The 23738-nt window shown below is 50.1% G+C and overlaps 3 protein-coding genes across 3 annotated transcripts; all 3 read left to right on the top strand.

Annotated features, from left to right (window-relative positions):
• Positions 1-9841: 9841 nt before the first annotated feature.
• On the top strand, positions 9842-10655 carry LOC123108210 (zinc finger protein ZAT12-like). Its single transcript, XM_044530040.1, has one exon. The coding sequence runs from the start codon at positions 10013-10015 to the stop codon at positions 10547-10549; it is 537 nt and encodes a 178-aa protein (XP_044385975.1). The 5' UTR covers positions 9842-10012; the 3' UTR covers positions 10550-10655.
• Positions 10656-15347: 4692 nt separating this feature from the next.
• LOC123108208 (zinc finger protein ZAT12-like) lies at positions 15348-16107 on the top strand. The gene has a single exon (XM_044530039.1). The coding sequence runs from the start codon at positions 15410-15412 to the stop codon at positions 15896-15898; it is 489 nt and encodes a 162-aa protein (XP_044385974.1). The 5' UTR covers positions 15348-15409; the 3' UTR covers positions 15899-16107.
• A 4218-nt stretch (positions 16108-20325) lies between these two features.
• LOC123108207 (zinc finger protein ZAT12-like) lies at positions 20326-21139 on the top strand. The gene has a single exon (XM_044530037.1). The coding sequence runs from the start codon at positions 20431-20433 to the stop codon at positions 20938-20940; it is 510 nt and encodes a 169-aa protein (XP_044385972.1). The 5' UTR covers positions 20326-20430; the 3' UTR covers positions 20941-21139.
• The last annotated feature ends 2599 nt before the right edge of the window (positions 21140-23738 follow it).

The raw sequence follows: 23738 nt of genomic DNA, 5'->3' as shown, positions 1-23738 counted from the left end.
TCTTGCGAGGTTGGTTGCCGATAGCGGCAGACCGGTTCCTGGTCAACCCCTGCAAGACATTGCGATGCTGTTGCACATTGCACATCGCCGCGTGAGAACGATGTGCTAGGCAATTTCCGCTAGCTCGTCCCATTAATGGACTCTGTCTCGAAGGCATAAGCTTCGATCAAAGATTCAATACTACTTTAAGTGTGTTTTGGCCATATAGTATAGAGATGATTCGATTGAATCTGAGGTGCTTAGATTAATTGGTCATCAAGCAAGATTTTCTTAGGCAACAAGACTTGTATTTGTCACTTGGGCACCAACTCACATTCCACTGCCAGGAAGTGTGAACGGTAGAGGTATTCATACACTTTTCTTCGAGGTATTCGATTTCTAGACGATGGGAACATGCATGGGGTTGTTGACTCGTGGCGGTTAAGTGGTTGGTGCATGCAGCTGGCCAAGTGGTAGTGCTAGTGGCCATTAAGCATGCATGCATTGACCAAATTGCGAGCTTCAAACATGCCCTTTACCACGCTTGCAGACGTACGTAACCAATCGATCGAGGCATGGGATTCGTTCGTTGTAAGGGTATACGTGCTTACGCAATCGTGATCCTCAACCTCAAAGCTCCAAACTGAGACCAAATGTTGATTAATCTGCTGCCCGAGGATTTGGTTTAAGTTCACTTGCTCAATGGTGTGGAAGCCGGCCACGCAGTCCTCTTGCAATACTCCATCCAGTCTTTTTTAGTCTGCATATAAGTTTAGTCAAAAAACAAGGTATCTCTAGTTTGACTAAATTTATAAACAGAAAGCATCAACATTCGCAATATCAAATCAATATCATCAAATTCATGATGGAATGTAGTATCAGATTATATATATTTGGTATTGTAGATGTTCATATAATTTTAAAAGAAATTGTTGAATTTTACAAAGTTTGACTTGAACAAATCTAATACACGGAGTAAAAAATACCGGAGGGAGGTGGATTAACTCCGCGCGTTACCTACCACTCGTACTATTGGATCCGAACGCATTTGTAGATCTGGCCTGATGTCACCATGCAGGTATAGTACTGTAGCTACTTAATGTCTTGAGCGACGTTGCTCTTGGTTAGAGCATTTTAGGGCATCTCCAGCCGCGCCCTCAAGAAGGCCCCCCAGACGTCTTTTTCGTCCACCAGCGCCAAAAAATCGGACCAATCACGCCCCCAAGAGCCTAGTTTTCGCCGGCTCGGGCCGAAATTGGCGCCGGCGGACCCAATCCGAACCCGGCGCGCTGGGGGTCGCTCGGGGGCGCCGGGCGAATCATTTTTGGCGCGAAGAGCCGCGGGCCCGCCGCGTCAGCGACTCTACCCTCTTCTCGTCCCTTCGTCGTCCTCATTGCCTCGTTTCCCGCGGCGAATCAATGCCAAAACTGCCGCGTGCTGCTGCGCCGGTCAGCCTCCATTGATGCCTCACGGGCGGCGCCGTGAAGGCTGGGCGGCGCGTCCCTCGGCCACCACGCAATCACGCCACGCGTAACGCGCCGGCCAAGCCTACCACGCGGCGCCTCCGCCTATAAAAGTCGACTGCAAGCGCGCCGGAGAGACTCACCCCGATCATCCACCGACGACGCGCTCATTTCTCCCCCTTTCCTCCTCTCGCCATCAGCAGTTGAGAAAGCATGGCCGAGCGTTTTCCAGGCGACGGCGCGGCGGCGAACGGATTCGGGAGCCGTCATCTACACAAGGACGAGGCTCGCCTCCTTTTCGAGGCCGAGTACCCGGTCCCGCCGGACATGCGGGTGCCCGGGGCTTGGAGGATCAGCGCCGGCGGCGTGCCGGTGCCACCACCACCCACCGGGGCCACGCGGCGTGCGGAGATCGCATGCATCCGCGCGTCCCTGCCGCGGGCGGTGAGGGAGGGGCCACGGTACGTCCCCGACAGCCCGCTCTGGGAGCCCTACTTCCGCCGCCGTCACGCCGAGCAGCTCGAGGCCACCAACGGCGTCGTGCCCTCCGGCAGGCTCAACTCTGATGGCCGACGCCGGTGGTGGGGCGTGCCCGGCCGCACGTTGGAGGCCGTCCTCGAGTACATCGAGGGCGGCAACACGCCGTGCCTCAAGTATCCCGCTCCCACGGCCTTCTCACGCCGTCGGGGAAGCTCCTGGACGCCGAGGCGCATGGAGACCGGGGCGTCCTCCTCCTCGTCCGGCGGCTCTCCCTGCCTCCACCTCCGCCCCGTCAAGCCGGAGCCCCAGGACACGCCTGTCAGCGCACGTACCCGCAGCTCCGGCGGCTCTCCCTGCCTCCACCTCCGCCCCGTCAAGCCGGAGCCCCAGGACACGCCTGTCAGCGCGCGTACCCGCAGCTCCGGCGCCCTCGTCGAGCCCAAGGTGGAGTCCAGCCTCCCCTCGGAGTACGAGGAGATAGCCCGGCGCGGCTTCTCCGACGAGGACGCCATGTGGTGGTCGCGCGACGACTAACTGCGCGAGGAGATGGTCCGGCAGCGCCGGGCCCTGGAGGAGATTGCCGCCCGCAAACGTGGGCGCGAGGACGGGGACGGTGTCATCGTCCTCGATAGCGACGACGACGACGCCCCCGGACCGTCCAACCCGCCGCGCCAACCGGGGGAGGGATGCAGCAGGGACGGCGGAGCCGTAGGCGGGGGCGACGACGACGACGACGATGACGGTGACTACACGCGGTTCTACAGCCTCCTCGGCATGTAGAACCGCGTGGGCGGGCGGCGAGGCGGGCGGCGAGGGAGACGGCGGGGGTAGCCCGCGGTAGTTTTTTTTCTTTTTTTTGTAAAATATGTTTAAATTTGAACGAACTCGCCCGTGTTTGCGTTGTGTTTGCGCCGAATTTGAACATTTTAGAAACCCGTGGGGGGCGCGACTGGGGGGCATCACGCCCCCAGTGCGCGGTTTAGCGCCGGTGCGCCCCAGGGGGCGATTTTTTGCCCCTCCTGGGGGGCCAACTGCTGGAGATGCCCTTACAGGTGGGCTCCTCAAAGGGCCTCTATACGTAGGATTAGTCGGCCTGGTCAGTGACCGGGTACAAAATCGTGATTCAGCCAGCTCTCACAAACCGACCCTATTTATTCGGGCTAACTAGCATCCATTATATTTAGGACGCCGATGTGTCCGCCACGTTGGATTAGACAAAGTGGGCCCATCCCAAATTTTATCAAAGCAAGCCACCAAATCGACCACCTTCCTTCCTCGCACGCCCTCCATTACCCATGTACGAACCGTTGTTGTGCTCCTCCCTTGCTCCCCTATCTGTGCCGCCCTCATCCGTCATGGCAGATGTCGTCGCTGAGTATCCCGTCCCACAATGATGGCATGGATCATGCCTCGGTTGAGTCCTTTTTTGTTCGATTCGTGGTGGTCAGTTGTAAGGTGCAAAATGAGGCCCGGAGGGAGCGGCGTGCCCGCCAGCGCAAGAGGGAAGCAGCGGTGAAGGAAGTTGTGGCCAAAGGTGGTCGTGGACGTCGATGTGGATGTGTCCCCTCCGCTGCAGCCGATCGCCCCGCGTGAGTGATTCATCATGTTGGCTGGACGTGGACCGGACGTTGAATTTCATTTTGACATGTTTGAATTGTGGATCATTTCAATTGTCGAGTTGTTGAATTGGTGATAAATTTGTGCTAAATGATCCATGTACACGAATTTGTATGGATTTAAGGGTTTTGATATGAGGAGTATAGTTGTCCAGCAGGACTTTTGAGGGGCCGTTTAGCATTGTCCAGGGGTGTGCCCGGGGCGTCCTCCAGCTGTAGACCTACTTCTAGGAGTACTGGCCTGCTGGCTCGGACAAGTTTGGTCCGTGCCATAGGCAGGTTTGGATAAAGAAAAACTGCGGAGGCGACGTCTGCCGCGAGTCTCGACAGTTGACACGGTGGTGCCTATCCAAACAGAAGTCAACCAATTAATTAGGAGCAACTAATCTGGCATCGAACCTGCAGGTTGACGAACAAGTCTTCACCATGCATGCATATCCGAACCTAGCAGTTTTGGATTGATTAGAAGATACCCAGTATTTTCACAGGCAAGTACGCAAAACATGCATGTACTCACGCGGCAAGGTAATTACTGGTAGATTTTAGGAGCACACGGTGAGCGACCACTTAGTTTATACTCCACTTACGATATGATCCAAACTGCGCACTCGGCAAGTAAATTAGGTGGTGCGGTGTCATGTCATCATCAATAGTTCAATTCAATACTACTACGTACGTACATGGTTTAGGCTCTGTTTGGTTCAGTTTTTATCGACGGATTTCGCTACCGCGCAGCAGAATTTGAACCAAAGAGCGAACCCAGCAGAATCCGATTCCAGAAATCCGCTGCCAAAATCTGAACCAAAAGCAGAAGCAGCTCAGGACGTGCTTTCCAAAATCTGATTCCGCTATGGACCAAAATCTGAAAAAGTTGTATCAGCTGGTTTGCCAAATGACCTACATCTTTTTCACATCAGATTTTCCACAACTATTTTTCCACGGCAGATTTTTCACAGCTGCTTATAGAAATCCACAGCCGAACCAAACAGGGCCTTAGGCTGCTCCAAATGCATGCATGGGTGCTTAGATGAGGTGCTAAGCACATTAAATAGCTTAGCAATTATACTCTCCAATGCATAGGTGCTTAGCTTATGGTTGCTAAGCTTGCTTCATTAATGATTTAGCAAGTAAAGCTCTTCATGTATTGATGGGCTTCCTTCATTTAAATGTTTTGTCTAGGTTCACGTGCTTAGCATTGTTTCTTACTGGAGTCACCACACGCATCTCTCTCCTCTTAAATAACTTGCGAGATCAGATTTTTTACCTACGTGGAAGGCTTAGCACCTGTATAAGGTGAAGCATTGGGAGGGACCTTACTTGGTGTGGAGGAGATTGCTGTATCACAGCTTGCTTTTCACTTTTTCAGCGGCAGCAAAGGAAATGGCGGTTAGTTTGCCAGCCTCCCCAACTTGCCACCCACGCAATGAAATTAAGCTCCACCAAGCAAACGCGTGGTCGGTACGCACACAACCTATATATAACTAGGCCGCACCGGCCATACCACCTTCGAACTAAAGTTTTCTTTAAGAGCATCTTTAATCGAACCACAAAGGCCAAACCCCAGAAAGCCAACCCAAAACTTAAATCCCCAAAACACCGGGTAATTAGAGGGTGGTTTCTAATTGATCGCCAAAAAAAGAATCATGTAAAGACACTTGAATTCACTTCCTCCCGCTTTATGCATCCATATGAACATTCCACTTGATCATTAATGTAAACTTTATAATTAACTCCATTGTTGCATTAACTGAAGCTCACAACTTCTTAAATTGAACTACTCATTATGCGACACAGCTAACACAAACGATTAATTACCATAAATTGAGCTACTCAACATAGCTCAAATTAAAGATCTCCTATATAAAACACAAATAAAATATAACACTTGCTAAGTATAAACAAAGAAGCTTAGCTTAGCATAAGCTTCTCTGCTGTTGCCCTATGCCTCAATGTCAGAGTTAATGGATATGATGATGATGTCGTTGGACGTTGTCCCCCATCTTTGGTAACTCTTCATTGTCGTTGTTGCGTCCCCCCTACTGTCGCAACATCCTCCTCATCGACGACAATGTCGTCCTGCAAGTTTTTCTACTCATCGTCGTAGGCAATGCAGTGCTCGGGATAGAGGAGCTTGTGACGATAGGCAACCTTGGATCCCCATGAATGTGCGACGCTCATCGGTAGCTAGTTGTTCCATGCTATATGAGACCTCAGACTCCTTCATCGTGCGCCTCTCCTTGGTGGCCCGTTATTCCCCGCGGTAAGTCTTGATGGAGTGGAGAGGATGATGTTGTCCTCCATCAGCTTGTCGTCCTCCTCCTCGAGCTCTGGGTTTGGGGTCCAAGCTGGTCGCCACCACCTCCACAGTCGTGACCTCATTGAAGTTGGATTAGAAGGAAGCGGAAGGCAATTCACAATGTTGACAAGGTAGTTAACTTTGTCAAATTATGCCACGTATGTTAAAACCAGTTTCTAGCAGGGTCAAGCGGGTAGTTTAAACTGGATCGAGAGTTTGAGGTTTATGTTATCACCAATATTGAAGTTAGGGGATAAATTGATCTTTATGATTAGTATATGTTAAAAAATCTTATTGATTAGTTAAAAACGTTTCCCTTCAAAAATGGACTTACCGCTTGTCCGTGGCGTGCTAGCTCGCCTAGTTGTTCCATTCGCCCCAGTGCATCGTCCACGTCTCTCCTTCACCACGTCCGGTGCACGCGTACTTGACCATTTGGCAATGCAAGCTTGTTCTGGTCCAGCCCTCGTAGCTTGACTCAGTTTCTTTATTCTCGCTTTTCAGACCCGTCCACATCTCTTCAGATCAATTAACAATGTCGTTATGGCGGTTAAGCATTGACTGAACCACCAAATGCAAATGCGCTCCCACATAAAGTGCATTCACAACGCACCCATGAGCCGTATGTGCTTACGTAAGAGTAGTTGCGGCTCCGAGAGCTAGAGGCTGCACACACAAAAAATGGTTGTCATTTATGCAGTACTCCGAGTATCATTGTTATTCTTGCCCAGCACCGTGTTAGTGCCGGACTCGAGGTTGCGCGGAGCGTTCGTTTCGTGCGCATGATCGAATGGGGCTGGAACTCGGAAGTGTTGGGAACATCGTGGAGAGTAGTTTTCTTGGATTTTTCAACCTTTTGCGACCTGGCGTGGGACCTAGTAATATGGAGTGATGGTGACTTTCTTGTACTAGATGTGGAGCCTCTTGTGTGGGATTTCTACTTAGGAGTACTTTCAGTTGTGATCAATAACCATCATCAACCCTGCAATTTGCTAGAGCTTATTTGTAAGGTTCCTCTATGCATGATATAATTTTTTCGCGAATACGCAAAGCTTGTGTATCTTTCCATTGATAGAATGAATAGAATGAGTACATAGGGATACAACACATGACACGAACGCAAATAGGCGTGAACATGGTGCCCGGAGCAGAGAGACAAGGGATGAATGATATAATTTTAGGAAGCATCTATGCATGATATAATCTCCTTTCGAGTATGTAAGGATTTACATCGACTCATCGAGAAACCTCAGTCACACCTGTGTATGAAACACACCCTAGACCTAGAGCATGTCCCCTAGATAAATTCAGCTTTATTCTTTCTTCACAAAGCGTGAGTAAGTGTTAGATGCGCCACATGATGCTTAATTCAAGGCTGGTGGGTAGGCTTGACAACGGCAAACCATAATACGGAGTAGATAGCATGCATGTCAACGATTCAGCACTGGCCGGCAAACCATAATACGGAGTAGATAGCATGCACGTCAACGATTCAGCACTGGCCACCGCCTGGGTGAAAGCTAACGCCTAACGGCAATGGAGCAATGTCTAAGGCAGCGGAGGTGTGGTTCTCGGGGACCACCATGGAAGCTTCTTGGAGGGAGCTTGCCATTTTCCCCCCTCTAGTTACCGGTCCGGAGCTAGCGAAGTTGTTGGCCTGTCGTAGAGCGATCAAGCTGACCATGAAAATTAATGTGAGGAAGCTCTTCCTAAGAAACAGACTCTCAGGTGACTTTGATTCGTCGCTAGCCAGTTAGTAGTTCTAGTGGCGGTTAAGCATTGACCAAAGGCAATTTTCGCGCATCGCATAAGTATACTTTCATGCATGCATGCCGTGTCTCCCACCCAAACATACGCCATGAAATGGATGTATGGGTTCATTGTAAGGTAGTACTTGGACGCTCTACCTAAACGTGATCTCAAGGCTGCAAGCTGAGAAATGCTGACCGATAATCAGCCTGAGGATTTGATTTTGGTTTACTTGTTGCCCAGTGCTTTTGGAAGCCGGTCGCGCGCCCGCGCAGCCCCCTCGCAGCAAAACTTGCCGTGTTAACTACTACCACTTCAACTAGCTAGCAAGTGCGAATAAATTAGATCCACGAGCGCGCGGTGGCGTCACCATGTATTTTTTCGATAAAAGGTACTCCTTCTGTTTTAAAATAGATGACTCAACTTTATACTAAATTTGTACTAGAGTTAGTATAAAGTTGGGTCATCTATTTTAGAACGAAAGAAGTAATATATTAATATCAAAACGATATCAAGTACACCCGACCTCTGCAACAACACAATGCCGCAATCAAGTCGAGGCATCGAGGATGCACACAGCCAAAAAATAAAACAAGAACAAATGAAGAAAAAAAAACTAAGATCTAAGGCATGCAGTAACCAACAGTAACATCAACCACTTCCGTGACAACACACAGGCTGCGAGAAGGTTCTCCAAAAGCAACGTCTTTAGAAAGATAAGGACACACAAGTGTCACCGTTTCCGGATTCAATCAAAGACTAAATCCTGAGTTTTCACCCTGCGAGTAGAACTAGGCAAAATTACATGCAATGCCTTTAACAAGGTAACGATGTCGAAACACCGTTATTGCCAGGTATGACCAACGAAGGTCACACCAAGGGTTTTCACCCTGAAACTCAAGTCCTGGTACTGAATTAGCACCTCAAAATGCAGGCATGATGTTTTGTCGCATCCGTTTGACCACCACCTTCATTCCTTTTGTCTTTGATAATGCCGCCCAGACCACTTGGCAACGAATATGCATCTCGTGCACGAGGACAATGGAACATGACATCTCATAATGTCTTCAGCCTGATTGTTGGGCTTCCCAACCATTGCTCACGCGCACGGTTGATCAACGCGACCAAAGTTGTGCTCATATGAGCTTGCTGACAGGCGACGACGCGACTGCCAAGCACTGCCGAAACCCATGTCAAGGGCCCCTCCAGCAGGCCCATGCTGTCCTTTCCATTAGCCGATGACAAGCTTGGGAAAATGAATCCCTTCAGTTGTCGAACTACACCCATGGCCACACACTATCCTGATTTGTAGTGTTCTGTTTCAAATCAGGGAAGAGTTGAACTACAAGTGACCGCCGCCGCCATGGATGACATCTCCGTTTTGATTCTTCAACCACCGCTATACATGTCGCCGCGGCCGCCGCTGCTTAGATCCATAGGTAGCCGCTGGCCAGCCCTCGCAGCAGCGAAGCCACCACCAAAAAGTCCCGGAACTGCCATCCCGATTCCGATGGGCCGCACCCTGCGCTAGGCCGGAGGTCCCTCAACGGAAGAGGACGAGAGCTCGTCACCGCCTTCCTCCGGCGGCAGCGGGGTGGAAGGAGGAGAAGGGAGACGGGGGGGGGGGGGGGGGGGGGGGGGGGGGAGCCCCTCTAGGGGCGGAGCGGGGGGTTACAATGGAGGAAAAATGTTTGTACGTACTGATTCTATGTGCTAGTTTACGTGTGTCCCAAGTGTTGCTGCTCCTTCTTAGATACTGGAACGCTGGTTCGGACAAATTTCGTCTATGTCTCGGGGCACGATGTGAACTATAAAGAAAGTACAGGAAGACGATGTCTCTTTGGACTATATCTCTCGAGTCTCTCGGCCGTGTTGACACGGTTGTGCTTGCCTGATTGCCTCTCATAACACGGTTACTTAGTTAAGTTGTCGACATGTCCATATATTGGCATCCAACTTTGGTGAAAAAGACCAAGAGAACATCCTTCCCCGTACATATCTGAATCTAAAAGTTTTGAACTGATTAGTATCTTTATTACTGGCAAGTGCGCAAACTAAACATTGTACTCACGCGGCAAGGTACATACTTATGTAACTAGTAACCTTTTTAGGGGGACACGGTTGAGACCTTATTTGTTTAGTTGAGATAGGATCCAAGCTGCACACTCGGTATATAAATTACGCGGTGCGGTACCATCATCAGCGAGTAGTACGTACTATAGTTTACTTTAGGAGTAGAATACATTGTTATACACTATTTTATTTGGTAGCTTTCCAGTTGCAGCAAGCTAGATGCGTTTAGTTTGCCAGCCCCTAGCAACTCCACACCCACGTACCTATATAACGTGAGCCACCCATATGCCATATCAAATCCACAACCAAGCTAGCGAAGTCTATACAAAGGACAAGAAATCGGAGGATCAAACACCATGGGAGCGGGGATGAAGCGCACGAGGAACAAGGAGGTATTGTCTCTGGCGCTGGCACTGACCACGGACTCATCAACGTCGTCCACAACGTCAGCGGACTCGGCCGGGTCACCGGCAAAGAAAGCACGGCGACGCGAGAGGGGCGCCATGGTGGCGACTTCGGGTGAGGGGGAGTTCGTGTGCAATACGTGCGGCCGTGCCTTCGCGTCCTTCCAGGCGCTCGGCGGGCACCGGACGAGCCACCTTCGGGGCCGCCACGAGCTGGAGCTCGGCGTCGGCATCGCCAGGGCCATCAGAGAACGGAGAAGACGGGAGAACAAGCAGCACGAGTGCAGTATCTGCGGCATGGGGTTCGAGACGGGCCAGGCGCTCGGGGGACACATGAGGCGTCACCGCGAGGAGATGGCTCTGCGCGGCGGCGGCGGCGACGACGACCAGTGGGTGTGGCGCAGCGTCGCGCTACTGCCGGGTCAGGTGGTGACGGGGCAGCAGGCCACTGCCAACCAGCCGCCTGTCTTGCTCAAGCTGTTTGTCTAGGTAGCTTGCTGGAAAGAAGGAAGACGATACGTTTTCGTTTCTTCATTGATGCGTGGTGCACTTGTAAATGTGTTTGATTCGAATGAGATATACAGGTTCGCTGTTCGATCTTGTAAACACGAAATTCATACTATACTGGTCCCTCCGTTTCTAAATAAATATAAGACTTTGTAGAGATTTTAATACATTGCTATATATGTATGTGGATGTATTTTAGAGTGTAGATTCACACATTTCGCTTCGTATGTAATCCACATTTGAAATCCCTAAAAAGTCTTATATTTAGGAACTGAGAGAGTATATACTACGCATAGGTAGAGATTGTTAGCGTTTTTGAACATTGGTGAATTTTGCTATGGATCTTTCAGTTTTTGAACCAGCCTTTGGACGGGATTCATCAATTTCGTTGGCGACTCAGAGGAAAATCTGTTTTGCTATTCGTCAGGTACCTGAAATTCTTCCTCGTGCCAGTCACCTCTTTCCTTCCTTCCTTCGTTCCTTCACGCCGGACCTCGCCGGAGAAGAGAACCCCACTATCTATCTTAGGGCGGAGCCATGACCCCATTATCTATCTTAGGGGGTGGGGGTGTAGGGGATCGTCGGAATTGTTTTTGGGTGAGGTGGAGCTTAGAGGGATGGCCGGGGCGGCGGCCAACATGGCGGTGGGGGAGGTAGAGGGGAGGGCGGGGCAGGGAGGAAGAATGGCCGGAGGTAGAAGATGAACAGTGATGTGATATGTTCTCGACCGTTGGATGAAGATTTAAGGGCCCTGGATCAAGGTGACTGATGCAGTTTTTTTCAGTTAATTGATGCGTAGACGGTCCCGAGGAAAATCCGTTTCTTCATTCAACAATTGGATCTCAAAATGTTCTTATCGATCAGTCATCAGATTGCGGTTCGACGAATATGATCGGTGTATGTGGCGTATCGATGCTCCAGGCCGGCAGTGTTCCATTTGCTGCGCCACACGGGTCACCTATATTTCCATAGCTGATACTGACTAGTTAGCACGATCGAAGGCCGCTTGTTTGAACACGTTTACTGTTCGTTCGGACACACACATATTACAAACTTCCCATCTGTGCCTGTTAAACATGCATGGAGGCGAGGTATACCCTAGCGGTGCCGGCCAATAGGACTTCTCTGACCTCCATGCCCATGCAACGCCCACAAGCAATTACTCTTTCTGTCCTATAATATAAGAGCTTTTTGACACTAATGTGATGTCAAAAACGCAGTGTTAAAAATATTTTATATTAAAAACATTTTTATATTATGAAACGGAGGGAGTAGATTATTGCGCTATTTGCTTACGCCTTGACTGGGGCCAGAACCAGATGCTGATGGACCTTCCACTTCAGTTTCGTTCACTGCATCTGACCTGGAGTGCATGTTCCGAGTAGTCTACTTGTGCCCCAAGTGAGCAGTGACAACGCGTATACTACTAGTTAGTTAATTCTTAGATATATGCTGAACTGCAGGTTCGGACAAATTTCATGTATGATCGGATAAGTACAAGAAGTATATCTCTGTCCAACTATCTCTCAAGTATGGACAGTGGACACTAGTGTCCAAACTGGCATCGAAAAGATGAATCTGCCGGTCATGTCCGTGCCCTCGGCATCCAATCTGATCAAAGACGAAGCGACTTGACCCGTGCATATGTGTAAATCTAACGGTTTTGGATTCACTGGATAAGTACCATTACTGGTGGAGAAGCTAGTGCGCAGAGTAGCACTCACACGGTATACAATACTATTTGGTGCAGCACTCAGTTTACTGGGTAAGTTACGCGGTACTGTATGTACGGTGTCATCGAAATCCATTTACTATCTGTCCATCAGCTGAGTAGCCAAGTAGACGGGTAGATACAAAGCTTCAGGTCCTATCTGAGAGGTGTGCGTCGTGCATGTACCGCGACGTACGTCGGTGCTTACGTGCTCTCCCTCCATGAAGAAAGGAACCTTTTCCAAGTACTAATTACACCACACACCATTAAAAAAAGGCAGTGATAGGCGGCCGAACGGTTCCGCCGGTCTACCCCAGCCACCCGATGCGACAAGTGTTGCCGTTGGATTGGGGCTTCAGTTTTTTTTTTCCAAAACCAAATCTAACGAGGCCCGCGGGAAACAGAGCAGCGGCGCCGCCGGCGCTTGCCGTAAACGAGCAAACGACGAACCTCGAAGCCGGTCGGCTCCCGCGTCTTCGCCGGTCGCCTCCCGCCGAATTGCCTCGCCGTCGCCCATCGCCGCTGTCGCCCGTCGCCTTTTGAGCTGTTGGTTGCAGCTCCGCTGCTCACCTGTGCTGCCCATCCCCTCACCTCTCCCTCGCCCCTGCAGAATCAATGGCGACGACGCCCCGTGGTTCACATCCAATAACAACGGTGATAGCAAAAAAAATGTGATGCTTCCAGCAAACACGAAAACGATGATAGCAAAAAAGATGAAAGACCAATTGACGATAGCAGCTTACCCGCCGGCCGGAAAGTAGCAACCAGTGACCAAAAAAGCTTCATATCGCGATGAAAAAAGCTTCATCCGGCGATAAAAAAAAAGCTTCAACCATAGAGCCGAAAGCCATGGATGAGAACAAAAAGTTGCAACCAGCGGTTACAAAAGCTACAACCGGTATTGAAAAAAGCTTCAAGCTTCGTGTCTTAATTGTGACAGATGACGACTCTGACGATGTTTTGCTGCAACCGTCTTCATTTTTTGATACGACCGGCGATGTAATTTGCTGCAACCCTTTTTCATGGCAGCGGGCGCCGGTCGGCAGTAGTCAGGCAGTCCCCTAACTCGGCGAGTAGTCGGGCAGTCCCCCGGCTCGGCGGAGCACACGGACGGCAGCACCCACCGGCCGAAGGCAGCACCCACCGGCCAAAGGCAGCGTGGGGGAAAGGAAAAGAAGAAGCACGGCGCGGAGAGAGATGGGGCTGAAGGTAGAAGAAAGGATAAGAATAAGATTCGGGGCAGTTGTGTGAGGCCCACCTACACACGTCTTGTGTGGGGGGTGTTTCCGTTGACGTGGCCCTCGAGACCGGCCGAAAATTCGGCCGGCGTGCCGTCCCGAAGAGTTTTCCTTAAGAAAAAGTGATTAAACGTCCAAAGCAGCACCTAATCAGTCTCGTGTAGCTTTGTGCACATGCATGCAGATCCATTACAAAATCCCAACCCAAATCCCAGTGCTACTTCTGCAAGGTTGGTCGGCCATACGCAGACTGCTCCCTGGTGCAGCCCCGCAAGAAACTGCGACGTTGTTGCACATACACCGTCAGGTCAGGTGCATTACACATCTCGAGAGTGACGTGCTAGGCAATTTCCTCTCGTTCCATTGACGGACTCCGTCTCCAAAGCATAAGCTTCGATCAAGATTAAGAAGATATTTTAACCTTTTAAGTGTGTGTGGGCGACAGAGATGCTTCGATCGACGCGCATGATCGAATCTGAGGTGCTTAAGTAGATTAATCGGTCATCAAGCAAGATTGTCTTGGCCAACAAGACTTGCGTTTGTCACCTACTGCCAGCAAGTGTGAGCGGTAGAGGTATTCATACATTTTTCTTAGAGGTATCCACTTGCTTTCTAGACGATAGGGTTGTTGACTCGTGGCGGTTAAGAGTTGACCAATGACCAAAGACAGGTTTGTGTGGATTCATATGTGCTGGGTCGATCAAGCTCCCACATGTAGTCGCGCATGCACGCATCGCGTGGTATGCAATCGTGACCATGTGGTGGTTTGTGTTTACTTATTCTCTGGAAGTCGCGCGCTTAAGCACCCATCGGCCTGTCACGTGTGGACGCGTAACACTCGTATTTCGCAGCTCGCCAAGCGGTAGTTCTAGTGGCAGTTAAGCACGCACGCATTTGACCACCGCCGAGCTTCCAACGTGTAAACGGTACGATGCTTATGGCCGGGAAGGATCCATTGATGGATGTAAACGGTACGTGCTTATGCAATCGTGACCCCAAGATGGCCTCCAAACCCAGACCAAAATGATGCTGACCGATCTGTCCAAGGGTTTAGCTTTTGTTTCTTCGCTCTGGAAGCCGGCCCCTTGCATGCAGTACGGGCGCGTCACCTGACCTACATGTGCTAATCTGGCTTACCTCATGTCCCAAGCGACGTTGCTCCAAGTTGGTTATTGGATAGTACTGGCCAGCTGATTCGCACAAGTTTCGTCCATGCATTATGCAGGTTTGGATAAAGACAAGGTGCAATAATTGACACGGTTATTCCTATTCAAACTGAAGCCAATCAATTGGAGAGGCATGAACCTTCAGGTTAACGACCAAGTCTTCACCATGCATGCATGTATATGAGGTAGGCCCTGTTTGGTTCATAAATTTTAGGACTTTTTTTAATCTCAACTTATAAGTTCCAAGTCTCTAAAAAGTCCCTATATGTTTGGTTCTCGAGACTTATAAGTCTCTATAAGGCCATATTATAACCATAAATCCCTATAAGTCCCTCCTTGAGAGTCTTATCCCATAAGTCCCAAATGCCCACTTTAAGTCCCTATAAGTCCCTCCTGTTTGGTTTAGATGGGACTTATAGGGACTTATTTAAGTCCCTAGACCAATAAGTCCCTGGAAACAAACACCCTCTGAAGCTAGCAGTTTCGGACTGATTAGATATTGAGTAGCTTTTCCAGGCAAGTACGCAAACCATGTACTCACGCGGCAAGGTGTAATTCCAAGCATGCCAAGCACCCAAGCTACCGCGCCGTAAACCTATATATATATAACTAGGCCGCCCCGCCGATCAACATTCCTTCTCGCGTCTTCTCTCACAGGGCAGCAAGTTTAGCTGTGGGAGCCTAAGAAGGACGGGAAATCGAGGGATCAAAGTCCACAAACGACTCCATGGGAGCTGGGATGAAGCATGCGAGGGAGGAGGAGCCAACCGTGTCGCTAGCGCTGTCCCTCAGCACAGACTCGGCGTCTTCCGACTCGGGCGGCGGTGCGCTGGCCAAGCGCAGGAAGGGCGCCGTGGTGGCGACGTCGGGAGAGGGGGAGTTCGTGTGCAAGACATGCGGCCGGGCCTTCGCATCGTTCCACGCGCTGGGCGGGCACCGGACCAGCCATCTCCGCGGCGGCCACGGGCTGGAGCTCGGCGTCGGCGTCGCCAGGGCAATCAAGGAACGGAAGAAGCAGCGGCACGAATGCCACATCTGCGGGCTCGGGTTTGAGATGGGCCAGGCGCTGGGGGGACACATGAGGCGGCACCGCGAGGAGATGGCACTTAGCGGCGCAAACGACCGGAGGGTTGCGGTGCTGCCGGATCAGGAGGCGGGGCACCAGACCTCGGCCGCCGACGACCAGCCGCCGGTCTTGCTCGAGCTGTTTGTCTAGGCAGAGCTGGAAAGAAGGAAGATACATACGTTTTCTTTCCTTATATAATGCGTGCGTGAATAGACATGTAAATACTCATATAGGTTATTGGCCGATCTTGTAGTAATTACTAATTCATAGCTAGTACTAGCTTGTTAGAGTTTCGGTTATTGGAATTTTGCTTGGTCTGCATCGTTCATTCATTGGTCACTCGAAACAAAGAATCGATCTCTAAGGGACCACGTTTAAAAAAAAACTAAAGATAATAATTTTGTTCATTCGACCATCCCGCTCCTGCGAATGCAAACTCCCCGGCCGGCAGGGTGGTTATGTTTTACTATAGATTTTAGATCGAGCGAGAGAGCGGCGAGCTATATCAGCTGCTGCTTCCTAGACTCCTAGTACATGTCGTACGTAATGGCCACGGCATTGACTGATTAGGTACCTGCATATGGCCGTATCGTGTTGGTGTGGACGCGTACGTACATGTATACATTAGTGGGCATGCATGTTTCGCATGCAGCTGGCCAAATGGAAGTAAGCAAGCGAACCAACCCATGGTTGGATGGTTAGAAACAATGATATCTCCAGCTCACTAGGATTCAAGTCCTGATGTTCGCATTATTTTTAGATTTATTTCAAGATTTCCGGCGATGCGCTTTCAGTGGAAGGAGATGTTTCCGTCGACGACTAGGCTCCTACGGCGATTTCGTAAATTTCAAGATGACATGCCGACTCAGTCTCTTGGAGGTGCTCATAGGGATATAGTATGCATGTGTGCGTGTGTGCGTTCGTAGGGGTGAATGTATGCAGGTATGTATGACCGTTTGCGTCTGTACTGATGTTAAATAATGGTGAGAATAAGCAAACATGACGAATGGTATACTGTGGCTGTACGTTAAGCATGGGCCAACTGATGGCAAGTTGCAGATTCCCTTGAAAACATCTCTGACTATCGGGAAAACATCTCTGTCGCCCTTGGCACCACAACTAGTTTTTGAAGCTTCGAAACCTTGATGGCCGCAAGTACGGTGTTGAGGTTAGCATGGTAGAATGAAAATCATACATGAAGGTTGCACAATTCTATTCTTGTACCACGGAATATCCAATGCATTTGATTTATCCAATCACGAAAACTCTTCTTTCTCTGAACCACCTTCTGAGCTCTTTAAAGTCGTTGCTCCTCCCCGCAATTGTGATATGATGAAACGTAAAGTAGTTAGATGGGGTCTCGCTTACCAAGGTAGGAGGAGACCCAAGTCAAAACACATCAAGAGAACATGCTATCTAGTTGTTACGAAAGAGAATTTGGTATGGTAGGTTTCTTAGTCCCATCAAAGGTTTCCTCCTCTATTCCAAATTAGTTACGAGTTGCATTTTATCACTCCTTAGCCACCAACTTATAACTGAACTTTATATAGTTCCCACTAGTTAATCGATAAGGATAAGCAAGATTAATCGACTTGAGCACCGCCGCCAACTCCTCCACCTTCTACTCCATATCCAAGGATTGCAGCTGCTGACGCGTGGTGTATGTGGGTGTGGGTTTTTCGAGGTAATCCGGCAAATTTGATACCATATGTTGCGTTCCTCTTCTCAATCTAGTACAACGTTCCGATACAAAGGAAGGATCTGGGGTAGATCAGAGGAATTGGGGTAGGGACGAGGAAGAACTAGGGTCAGAGGAGGAGAAGGGGAAAGTGATACATCCAATAGCTCATGGATACCAACTCGATACATCCAATAGTTCATCGATACCCCCCACACGTTGGCCGCACGGCCCTATATTACATGTCCTGGGTCTCAAGGTCGAAGTGGAGATTGGGCCGTTTCTTCCTCTTGGGCTGGCCTGCTTCAGCTGCTTCACTGGTACTTGAGCCCGGCGTAGTACTTGTAGTCGTGACATTTGTTTCAAAAAAAAAAACTTGTAGTCGTGACATACTATCATATGCATATGATGCTAACTTATGATATTGCCCACTAAGGACAGCCTCACAACGGACTAGCCAAATAGACGGGCAGATACAAAGCTCTATGTCCTATGTGGCGTGTGCATCGTGCATGTGCGGCGACGTACGTCGATGATTACTTGCTCTCGCTCTCTGGGAAAGGGAACTTTTCCAAGTACACTAAATAGTACTCGCTCCGTCTTAAAATAAATGTGTCAACTTTAATATAACTTTGTACAAACTTGAGACATTTATTTTGTGACGGCGGGAGTATGTACTTACACCACTCCGCTAACAAAAAGTGATTGAACGAAAGCAGCGCCATAGTCGGTTTCGTTATCTTGTGCCCACGCAACGCCGATCCATCACAAAAACCCAACCAGAATCTTCCTGGTGCTGCTTCCGCGAGGCTGACCGCTTCCTGGTCCACGTCAACGTAACCCTGCAAGAAACCGCGACGCTGTTGCACATACTACATGCAGACATCGTCAGGTGCACTGCACATTGCGAAAGCGACGTGCTAGGCAATTTCCTCTCAGTCCCATTGACGGACTGTGTGTTGGGCACAGTGATGCTTCGATGCACATGATACAATCGGAGGTGCAGTAGCTGTTCATCAAGATTTTCTTAGCCAACAAGACTTGTATTTGTCACATGGGCATCAATTCACATTTCACTGCCAGTAAGAGCATCTTTAACAGTGCGCTAAAAAAATTTTGCACCGCGGAAATAGCGTTTTACTGCACGTAGGTGGGTGATTGCTTTACTAGAAGCTGCAAAATTTAGCGCGCCGCTATAGCGCTTCACCAGGCGCGGTAAAATCCAGCGCGCGGTCAGCCGGCGCTTGGAACTTTTTTGAAACAACACATAGAAAAAATATATGAAACAACACATAGTTCAAATTTCATAGCATAGTTCCCCGAATCAAAAGCCAGTTCATACGATGCTAAATAAAAATAGATAAAACGATGCTAAAATAAATTACTCCTCGTCCTCCTCGGTGGCGTAGTCCGACGACGTAAACGCGTCGAGCCAGTTAGGATTTTCATCGTCCCATGTTGACGCTAGTCCCAACTCGATCTGGGCTTCCGCCTGTTCCTTCCGAGCACGCTTGTCCGCCCGAGCACGACTCGCTCTGCCCTCCTCTGTGCCTCCAGGTCGGTCGCCTGTTTCACGCCCACGATGTCGGTCGCTTCCTCCTGCTCACCATGGTTGTAGGCGAAGCTTCTGGCACCGGCGGTCGAGCAGCGGTTGTCTGGCTTTGCCAGATCCCAGCGGCGGTCTGGGAAGATGAAGCGGCCGCCGGCGGCGCACCATGGATTCAGGCGGGATCTGGTGCCCCGATGCTCGCCGGAGCTGGAGCGGTGCTGCTCACCGTTGACCTGCCTCGCCTCCCTCTCCTTTGCCCGGTGGCAGTAGCACCCATGCCGTGTCATGAGGCGCATGAGACGTTGACCAGTGGCCCCTTGTTTTAGTTTAACGGCCAGGTCAACAGCGTCATGCTTTGTTTGCCAGGTCAACACTTACAGTGGGCATCATCCATCAGAAACTGTGCCAATATGCACTTACTGAGCGGTCAGTGTTTTCTGAAAACTGACACCACATGTTGACGTTTTTTGAAGAAGAAAAAAAAACTAACAATGATGGTCTTCTTTTTTTGAGCATCAGTAACACAAGCGCTTATATACACGCGCATATACTCATCCCTATGAACGCACACACGCACACCCTACCCCTATGAGCACCTCCGAAAGATTGAGCCGGCACATCATCTTGAAATTTACAAAGTCACCGTAGGCACCTCGTCGTCGACGGGAACGTCTCCTCCCACTGAAAACGCATCGCCGGAAATCCTGAAATAAATCCAAGAATAATGCGAGCACCAGGATTTAAACCCTGATGGGTTGGGGATACCACTGTCCACCTAACCATCTCAACCACAGGTTGATTCGCTACGGGCGAGTCTTCACAATGCATGCATGTATGTATCTGAACTAGCAGTTTTGGACTGATTAGATATTGGGTATTTTTACAGGCAAGTTGTATGCAAACCATGTACTCACGCGGCAAGGTAATTACAAGCACTTGTTTTTAAGGGGCATACGGGTGATGGAGCATTTGGTTTACTTACTTAATATAGTCCCTCCGTTCACTTTTATAAGTCGTTTCAGACAACTGAAATTGAGCTGTTTTGCACGTTGTCTGAAATGTCTACAACGCCTTATAAAAGTGAACAGAGGGAGTAGAATCCAAGCTGCGCACTCGGTAAGTTCTAAATTACGCCGTGCGGACCGTGCGGTGTCATCACAAATACTAACATCCTAGTACTAGTTTACTTAGTGTGGAGTAGATTGATGATGTATATCGGTTGCTTCTCAGCCGAAGCAAACAAAATGGCGGTTCGTCTGCCAGACCCCACCAACTTGGCACCCAAGCTACCGCGTCGTAAACCTATATATAACTACGCCGCCCCGGCCGATCAACATTCCTTCTCCTCGCTTCTTCTTCTTTCTTTGCGGGGACATCTCTCACACGACACCAAGCTAAGCTGTGGAAGCCTACGAAGGACGGGAAATCGAGGGATCAAAATCCACAAGTGAATCCATGGGAGCTGGGATGAAGCGCGGGAGGAAGGAGGAGCCAACCGTGTCGTTGGCGTTGTCGCTGAGCCCGGACTCCTCGACGTCTTCCGTAACGTCGGCCGATTCGGGTGCCGGTGCGCAGGCCAAGCGCAAGCGGGGTGCCGTGGTGGCGACGTCGGGTGAGGGGGAGTTCGTGTGCAAGACTTGCGGGCGGGCCTTCCCGTCGTTCCAGGCGTTGGGCGGGCACCGGACCAGCCACCTCCGCGGCCGCCACGGGCTGGAGCTCGGCGTCGGCGTCGCCAGAGCCATCAAGGAACGGAAAAGGCGTGAGGAGAAACAACACGAGTGCCACATCTGCGGACTCGGCTTCGAGACGGGCCAGGCGCTCGGGGGGCACATGAGGCGGCACCGTGAGCAGATGGCACCGCGCGGCGCCGACGATCGCGGGGTCGCGCTGCTGCCGGATCAGGATGTGGCGGGGCATCATGCCGCCGCCGACCAGCCCCCGGTCTTGCTCGAGCTGTTCGTCTAGGCTGGAAAGCAGATACGCTTTGTTTTGTTTCCTAATGCGTGAATGGACGTGTACATATATAGGTTCGTTGGTCGATCTTGTATTACGAATTCATAGCTATAGCTAGCTTGTTAGAGTTTCGGTTATTGGAAATTTTGCTCGGTCTGGATCGTCGTTCATTCGTTGGTCACTCGAAATTAAGAAAACGACTTTTTGTTAATTCGACCATCCCGGCAGCTCCTGCGAATGCAATGATGTCATGAATCTCTTTAGCAATGATTCAATGAAACTTCCCGGCTGGCCGCGGTGGTTCCGTTTTAGCTCGTCGGCAGCGGCCACGGCATTGACTCATTATGTACACATACGGCCCCGTCGTGTTGGTGCGGACGCCCTGGTGCTACGTACGTACATATACACTGGATAGTGTTGTGGTTGTCTGCCTGGAGGTTGCGCGACAGCCGCCGGCGGTGGCGGTGGCCGGGAAGGTGCGGCTGGAGATTGATGGCTCGTGTCTGCGGGCTCTCGGTTGTGCTGGAGGTGGGAGTTGGTCTGCGTCCTCTTGTTGTGCGGATTGGTGATGGACCGCCGCGTTCTGCTACAACGACGAGGTGCTGCGGTGGCATCGATTTGATCCAACTTGGACGGTGTTGCCCCAATCCAATGGGCGGGGTTGGAGATGTGCGATGTTACGGACGAAGGTTCTCCCCCTCTTCGGTCGGTTCCGGTGGTGCCGGCGCCCGTGGGTGTCTTTTCCCTCCTTGGAGGCGTCACCGAGGTGGTGTCGGCATCTCCCCCCCTCGCATTGGTGTTGGTGGTTGTTGTCTCCAGGCGAAAGCCTAGGTTCGGTTTCGAATCAGCGATGATGACGTTCTTGACGTTGTACCTTTGTTGGGAACATTGTTAATGGAGACTCGGTGGGATGGTCCTTTTGCGGTCCTTCGGTCCTCGTTGCTGCCCTAGATGAAGCTTCAGGGGCGCCATGTACGCCATCATTGGTGTCCCAAGATGATGCCTTGCTCAAGACCAACCAAGTCCCGCCACCTACTCGCTATCTTCTTTTAGGCATTCATGGGTGAACGGTGCGTTGATTAGGAAAGTCTTGGTGGTGCGTTGTCTTCGTGGCGTCCGGTCTTGGTAGAGACGTGGCTTTGTCTTTCGGTTTAGGGTAGGCATCATGTGTTGTGGTTGTAATGTTTGTGGTGGCTTGTCTTCGCCTCTTCGGGGGCCTTGGTGTGGAGTTTGCACTACACTTGTTGTTCGCAATGAGTGTAATCTTCTTGTAACTTATTCCTGCCATCTATAAAAATATGATACGTCTAAACGTAATTTTTAAGAAAAAACATGCACAGCTGTCGCGTCAAAGAACGTTTGCAACAGAGAAAATAAAAGCAGTACTAGCTACGTTGCATCATGCATGAATGCAAGATGACGTCCTGTGTACATCATTTTCGCACTGGCGCCGCCACTGATTTTGTGTCCCAAGTGTGCGCAGTGAGAACACTTTACTTCTTGTTCTTGGATAGATATATGCTAGACAGGTTCGGACAAGTTTCGTTGTGCATGATCCAATAATTACATGAATGACGTCTCTATTCAAACTATATGCCTGAGTCTGGACAGTTGACGCGGTTAAGCTTGTCATTGGCCGCGTAAAAGCTAATGTCGACATGCCGACGTCCTGGGCATGCATGCATCCGAACTGGTCATAGACGCAGAGTCCTGACCCATGCATATATATCCAGGTTTAACGTTTTGGATTGGTTAGACGACAAGTATCTTTACAGGGGAAGTGTGAAATTACACTTTCTAGTCACACGGGATGGTAATACTACTACTACTACTACAATTATTTATTGGGAGAGACGGCAGAGTACGGCCGGTGTCATCATCGATCAGTGGACGATGAATCCATAGCATCCCATGCCGACAATTGCTCCAAGAACATCTGGACATAGATGTGTCTTACAATAAAACCTCCCATTTCTTTCTATTGAGATGAAAAAGAAGAAAAAGTGGATTTCTATTCACAGGCTGCAAAATTCAAAATAAATTGGAACCGTTAACTAGAATTCTCTTTTTTTTTATTGGCCGCTGAGGAAACACCGTCCGTTCACTGCCCATCTGTTGACAGAGACTATCTAGAATTAGAAGTACATCGACAGATACATCGCTTCTGGTCAGGGCGGTGCGCCGTGTGCGGCGATCGACGTCGGTGCATACGCGCTCCCTCCCATGGATATGGAACCTCTCCTCGCTACACATGCCTGGCTTCTCTCCCCCAAGTACCACTGATTAAACAAGTTCATCCACGAAGAACGAGTGATTAGACTAGACAACCGAAGCAGCACGTAATCGGTTACGTTAGCTTGCGCACATGCTGTAGATCCACTACAAAATCCCAAACCGAATGCATCTTGCTTCGTAGCTAGTGCTTGGTGACTAACATGCATGCGTCCTGCTTCCAGTTTTTGGTTTCGATAGGCCGGCGGCGGACCGCTTCATGGTCGTCCCCTGCAAGAAATTGCGACGCTGTTGCACATACTGACTCGCGATCGAGAGCGGCGCGCCAGGCAATTTCCGCTCGTCTCACGCAACCATTGTACTATTTCGAGTCTCCTGAGCACATGATTGGATTGGAGGTGCTTAGATTGGTCATCAAGCAAGAGTGTCTTAGCCAACAAGACTCACAGAGAAGCTCGCTTGATTTAACTTGCACCGACTAATTAAGAAGCTCGCTTGATTTAACTTGCACCGACTAATTAAGAAGCGTGTGCAAACCTTGTGCTCGCTCCCAGGGTAGGGTATAGAGAATACGCTAA

Source organism: Triticum aestivum, chromosome 5A, assembly GCF_018294505.1.
Source record: "Triticum aestivum cultivar Chinese Spring chromosome 5A, IWGSC CS RefSeq v2.1, whole genome shotgun sequence".
Lineage (NCBI taxonomy): Eukaryota > Viridiplantae > Streptophyta > Magnoliopsida > Poales > Poaceae > Triticum > Triticum aestivum.
The sequence above is the reverse complement of the archived record's forward strand: the minus strand, read 5'-3'. Positions and strand labels throughout refer to the sequence as shown.

What these genes read in the sequence shown, in the direction of transcription:
- LOC123108208 (XM_044530039.1), top strand. Translation starts at nt 15,410, where the DNA reads ATGGGAGCTGGGATGAAGCATGCGAGGGAGGAGGAGCCAACCGTGTCG.
- LOC123108210 (XM_044530040.1), top strand. Translation starts at nt 10,013, where the DNA reads ATGGGAGCGGGGATGAAGCGCACGAGGAACAAGGAGGTATTGTCTCTG.
- LOC123108207 (XM_044530037.1), top strand. Translation starts at nt 20,431, where the DNA reads ATGGGAGCTGGGATGAAGCGCGGGAGGAAGGAGGAGCCAACCGTGTCG.